The 6,000-nt window shown below is 45.7% G+C and overlaps 1 protein-coding gene across 4 annotated transcripts in view; it reads left to right on the plus strand.

Annotated features, from left to right (window-relative positions):
• LOC121178000 (SART-1 family protein DOT2-like) overlaps positions 1-6,000 on the plus strand; it is a 45,700-nt gene that overhangs the window by 39,698 nt on the left and 2 nt on the right. Inside the window, exons 7-9 of one of the 4 annotated variants that reach the window (XM_041032470.1) lie at positions 5,283-5,438; positions 5,672-5,775; positions 5,829-6,000. The exon at positions 5,829-6,000 is cut by the window's right edge and continues 2 nt beyond it. In XM_041032470.1, the coding sequence (XP_040888404.1) occupies positions 5,283-5,438; positions 5,672-5,775; positions 5,829-5,925 (357 nt within the window). In that variant the 3' untranslated portion in view covers positions 5,926-6,000. Of the gene's footprint in view, positions 1-5,282 lie in introns of all 4 variants that reach the window. The other 3 variants (XR_005893433.1, XM_041032468.1, XM_041032469.1) reach the window with 3 other exon arrangements.

Here is a 6,000-nt window from a genome sequence, read left to right on the forward strand (position 1 = left end):
TGTTGATGCTATTCTATAGGATGATGGTGTGCATGCAGTTGTGAAGGTTTACTATGTGTCAGTATTTATGCCTTACTGTACTCTGACGTATGTGACTGCATATTGAGGCCTTACCGTACAGTGTGGCTTTTCAGTGAAAGTAGAGTCCTTAGTGTAGCATGAGCTATTGGAGTCAAATCTGTAGCCTTGGTATGGTATGTTGTTTTTGAGTGCATTTTGTGGCCATATTGTAGTCTGACGTGGGTCAGTCAGTGCTGAAGGTGTACTATACTATGTCGTTTTGCACGCCATTTGTATGCCTAGTGTAAGTGACTTTGTAAGTAATATTATACTATGTGGGTTTTCACGCCATATGTATGCCTAGTGTAAGTGAATTTGGTAGACATACTGTACTATGATGTTAGGCAAGCAATTTTGAGGCCTTAGTGTGATCAGTCCATGTGGATGGCCTCTTATAGTATGATGTGTGTCACTGCAATTGGCTGTCTGAAATATAAGTAATGTGTTTGTCACGGTAGTTTGAAGCATCGGTCTTGTCTGAAGGTTTTCAGTCTATGTAGAAGTGTCACTGTAGTAGGACATTTGTCCAGCCATGTTCTGGTCTTACTGTTGGTTTGGATGCAGCTGTGAAGCCTTAGTGTAGTATGATGGTATGTACTCAGTGTTGAAGCATTACTGTAGGTTGATGTTGTGCACTCAGTGTCGAAGTGTTACTATACTAAGTTGTATTGTGAAGTCTTAGTGTAGTGTGAGGAGTTTCTCACACTACACTACTTCTCACTTACTATAGTATGATGTCTTCGATAGCAATGAGATGCCTCAGTGTAGTGAGATGTTTGTGAGTGCAGGTAGAAGTGTGACTGTAGTCTGACTATAGTGTGACTATAAGTGTGACTATAATTGTCACTAGGAGTGTGACGGTTGTCAGACCATGTGCTGTGATGTTTTTCAAGCAATTGTGAAGTCTGACTGTAGGGTGTTGTGGACTGCATGTTGGTGTCTTACTTATTAGTCGTATGCTGTTCATTGCAGTGTGAAGCTTTCCTATTGTGTGGTGGTTTTCAGTCAATGTAGAAGTGTTACTGTAGTTTGATATGTGTCCATCCATGGTCAGGTCTTATGATAGTATGTTGTTTTTGAATCAGTTTTGAAACTGTAGTGTAGTATGATGGTTTTCAGTCAGTGTTGAAGGCCTACTGCAGGTTGATGTTTTGCAGTCAGTGTCGAAGCCTTACTATATACTGTGTTGTTTTGGAATGTATGGTGAAGCTCTATGGTAGTGTGACGAGTGTCTGCAGTTTGCAGCCGTAGTCTAGTGTGACGTCTGTGTGTGCAATGAGATGCCTTACTGTAGTATGACGTTTGTCAGTGCAGGTAGAAGTGTGAGTATATTATGATGCTTCTGAAGTAATTTAGAGGCTTTATTGTCGTATGACATGTTGCAATCCATGTAGATGGTGTATTAGAGTCTGTTGTAGGTAGCGTTGTTTTCAAGCCTTACTGTAGTAGGATGTTGTTCACTCCATGTCGATGCCTTTCTATAGTGTGTTGTGGGTTTGTCCATGTTGGAGCCTGAGTATAGTGTGTTGTTCTTGACGGGCTTTTCAGGCCATACAAAAGTATGATGTGTTTTGCTCAGTTTTGAAGCCTTACTGTACTATGTTCTTGTGCATGCAATATGTATGCCTTACTGTAGTGTGACTTTGTTCAGTGCATTTGGCAGCATTCCTATACCACAATACTATACTATGACGTAGAGCAAGCAATATTGAGGCCTTATTGTAGGATGTTGTGTTTCAGTCCATAGTGATGCTTAGCTGTAGTATGTTGGTTGCGATGGCATTTTGAGGACTTAGTGGAGTCTGTCGGTGTTTATTCCATGTTGAAGGCGTACTACAGTATGACGTATTCCACTGCATTTAGAGGCCTAACGATAGTATGTTGTTTAAGACTGCATGTTGATGCTAATCTGTAGGGTGATGGTGTGCATGCAGTTATGAAGCTTTAATATGTGTTGACTGTAGTCTGAGTATGGTTTGACTATAGACTGACTGTTTTCAGTCCGTGTAGAAGCTGTACTATGGTATGACATGTGTCAGTCCATGTTGATGCCGTATAGTAGTATGTGTTGTATTGCTCCGTTTAGAAGCTTTAATGAAGTAGGATGTTTGAGGCCTTTCTATAGTGTGTTGTTCTTTTCTGCATGTTGAAGCCTAAGTAAAGTATGTTCTGGTGGAGTGCAGTGCGAAGATTGAGTGTAGTAGGAGTTGTGTCAGTCCATGTTTAAATGTGACTGTAGTATGAAGTGTTTAGCTCAGTTTTGAAGTTTTACAGTGCTATGAGGTTTGTTATTCAATGGTGTAGGTTGGTTTTCTGTCCATGGAGTAGCTTTAGAAATGAGTGTTTTCACTCAAGTGTGAGGCCGTACCGTAGCATAGGTTTCTAGCAGTAGTCATGCTCGACTGTCGTTTGGTGTTGTGCAGTCTATTTAGAAGGCTATTTTGAGGCCTTACTGTAGCATGAGAGAGTGCATGGCATTTGGAAGTCTTAAAGTAGCGTGATGTCTTGGAGTCCATTGTGAAGCCTGAGTGACCTGTAGTTGTTCAGTCTGTTTTCCTGTCTGACTATACTATGTTGTGTTGCACTCAGGTTGGAAGTCTTACTTATGTATGTAGTTGTTTTACTTATGTACTTACTAGAAGCCTTGCTATGGTGTGATAGTATGATGTGTGTCCTAGTTGTTGTGTAGTTGTGGGCTATTGTAGTCAGTTTTTGATGCATTACTCAACCATGATGTCTGTGAGGTCTTCATGTCGTTTGTCCAATTGTATGCTAGTTTTAGGCATGAGTACATGATGTGTCATGGTCATACTGTATGTATACTTTGTATGTAAGGGGCTAAACGGAGAAGCATGAGAAGCAGAGAGGAATGTCTTGTTCATGTCCAAAAAGCAAAGACATACGATGGAGTGGATATCTAAGAAGCGGGGATGTGCAGAGACCCAAGTGGAAGGACACTGTGTTGGGCATACTACAAGGAATGCATATGTGATGGTTGATCAGGCCATTCAGCTGATGGCAGGAGGCATGGCAAAGCACTAGTGTGGCCACTAATGGACTTATAGAAAGCCAAAGCAGACCATCACCTTGTGAGTAACATATATGTGTCACTTGTATGTAGACAGCATAAAGCAGCAAAGGGCTGGTCTAAGGTAAAAGTGAAACGTGCCGATGAATTCCTTGGCCCGTCGTCCAGGTCGCTGTATCCATGTTGTGCAGGCCCATGCGGTTGCTGCCTTCATGTCACGGTGGCAGTTTTGGGGGTGGCGGTCGGTGGATCCAGCCTCACAGGATGCCACTGTCCAGCATCAGCAGTAAGAGCAGTGTGTTCACTGGGAAATGAGGGGAAACAGAGTGAGGACAAAAGAGTAAGTCATAGTAAAGAGATGGCTGTACAAAAGGAACGTGTTTGTTTTCAGCGGAGTCAATGGTGTTGTAAAGTATGTCAGTGCGTCGTCTGGAAAAGGGATATGTCAAGATAGAGTGTTGTGGTTTAGAAATCTCATGTGTTTAAGTAGTGTAGAATGTCCTGAAAGTAAAAGTGCAAATCATGGAAATCATAGTATGTCGTGGTTGAGTGTATTGTAATGCCCTACTAGGGTATGATGTGTGTGAGTGAGTGTTGAAGTGGTGTGTCACTTTGTGCGTACATGGTATTATGTTGGTTTTGTGTTATGTAGGCCTTACTGTAGTAGGACTTGTGTAAGGCAAATCTGAAGCGTTAGTGTAGTATGTTGTTGTAGAATGCATGTGGATGCTGTACTGGAGTGTGATGTGTTCCAGTCAATGGTGATGCTTTACTGCAGGCAGTGAGTAGGCACGCCATATGTGTCCTTAGTAGTGCTGAACTATGATTTTGTGTAGGCAAATGTGTAGCGGTTCAGTAAAGTGTGATGTCTGAGTGGAGTATGATGTTTGGCCAGCAAGTGTATGCCATGTAGAAGCCTTACTGTAGTCTGACGGTTTGTACTCTACGTAGAAGTCGTATGATATGAATGAAGCTTGCCACTGTATGTAGAGGTGTTATGCAAGTGGTTGTTGTCAGTCCACTTTGAAGTGTCTGTGTCGGTAGTCGTAGTCGTTTGTGATGCCATGGCAAATCCATTGTATTTCGAGAGCAGTTTCCACAGTCAGAATGTTGTCGAAGCGCTTTAGAGAGAGTCAGAGCGTGACCTCAGAGCCAGCAGTTAAGGCGACGGTGTCCAGGACAACTGTCAGCAGAAGCGGTGGAGTTGTCCTAGTGTTGCCGGAAACAGGAAAGTGTGTCGCGATCCGGTCGTCGCTGTTAATCTAGAGCGGTAAGTGTGTCGGTGTGAGAGGCGAGCGGTCATTGTGTGGGTGTGAGGAGAAGGTGTGGGCATATGAGGTCGTCGCTGTCAAAGTGCAGCGGTGAAGCAGCGTGTGTGTAGCTAGGGGCTTGAAGCATGCCTGGTAGAGCTGTAAGCGGGTGCAAGTCCGAGGGTGAGTGCCATGAGTGTGTAGATGTGTATGGGGAGTCTGTGAATGTTCTCATTCATCCAGGTCATAGTTCTGTCTTTGTAAATTAAATCGAAGGCAACTGGACATATGTTTGTCGAAACGTCTTCCCAGACAAACATATGTTCAGTTGCGTTCGATTCAATGTTCAAAGAGAGATGTGTATGGGGAGTTGTAGGTGGTTCGTAGTGAATACGGATTGTGTATGCAGTAGCAGTGGCGGTAACGTGTGAGCTGTAAGTATGTTGGAGTTATACTTGTGCCATGTGCGCATGGTTTGACTGTGAAAGATTTAGCTTATGTCATTGTATGTCTTGGTATATCCTATGTCTTGTTTTATGCTAGAGGTCCTATGGATGAGCAGTGAAGTCAAAGTGGCTAGGCAGTAGGTGGTAGCTGTACAGGTGGAGTTGTGTGTAGGTGTTGGTGCGGTGTGGCGACGGCTTAGGCGGAGCGGCAGAGTAGCGACGAGGCATTGTGGAGTAGTCAGGGGTGAGGTGGGAAGTCAGAGCACTAACGGCTTAGCTTCAAGCACTGTGTAAGCGCAAGTGTTAGCGGCTAAGTTGGCAGTGCACAGGTGTGGCTTGAAGATTGTAGTTGTAACTGCTGAGCGTTCCACACTTGTGGTGTATCGAGTTGTCGACGTGTTCTACCTGTCTAGGGGAGGACGCCAGCGGAGGAGCGAGGGTGTCCCAAGAGTTTGCAGCACGGTGTCTTAGTCAACGTTGTCTTTGTTTCCGTTGTAGGCGCGGCACGTCTCGCTCCCTCTACCTGGCCTGCGCGTTGGAAGGTGTCGGCCAAGGGGGGCAAAGCAGAAGAGGAGGTGCGAGAGAGACGAGGAGAAGGACGACACAGAGCGGCTGACAGGGAGCAGAGGTGGGCGACAGGGAGAAGAGGAGAGGGAGAAGAGGAGAGCGAGTGCGGCCGACAGGGAGAAGAGGAGAGCGAGTGCGGCCGACAGGGAGAAGAGGCGACCGACAGGGAGAGGAGGAGAGCGAGTGCGGCCGACCGGGAGAAGAGGAGAGCGAGTGCGGCGGACAGGGAGAAGAGGAGAGGGAGAAGTGGAGAGCGAGTGCGGCCGACCGGGAGAAGAGGAGAGGGAGAAGTGGAGAGCGAGTGCGGCCGACCAGGAGAAGAGGAGAGCGAGTGCGGCCGACAGGGAGAAGAGGTGACGATGTGGAGGAGCAGAGGAGGACGGCGGCGTGCATGGCCAACAGTTTGCTGGGGGCGAACCATCTGCGTTGGATGAGAAGGCGAGCTGGAGTAGGTTGCCTACGAGGTCGTGAACTGGTTCTGTGTATGCCAAGAGGCTGTGGGTGGAAATGCATGTGCCTAAGAAAGTGTCGTGTGTATCGGTCTATGTGTCTATGTTTTGGCATGTCTATGTAGAGACATATGTGGAGATGTGTGTACCAATGGATGTATGTCCCAATAAAGACCTGATCTTATATGTGTTTGCGTGTG

This window comes from Toxotes jaculatrix, chromosome 24, assembly GCF_017976425.1.
Source record: "Toxotes jaculatrix isolate fToxJac2 chromosome 24, fToxJac2.pri, whole genome shotgun sequence".
In the NCBI taxonomy this organism is placed as follows: domain Eukaryota; kingdom Metazoa; phylum Chordata; class Actinopteri; family Toxotidae; genus Toxotes; species Toxotes jaculatrix.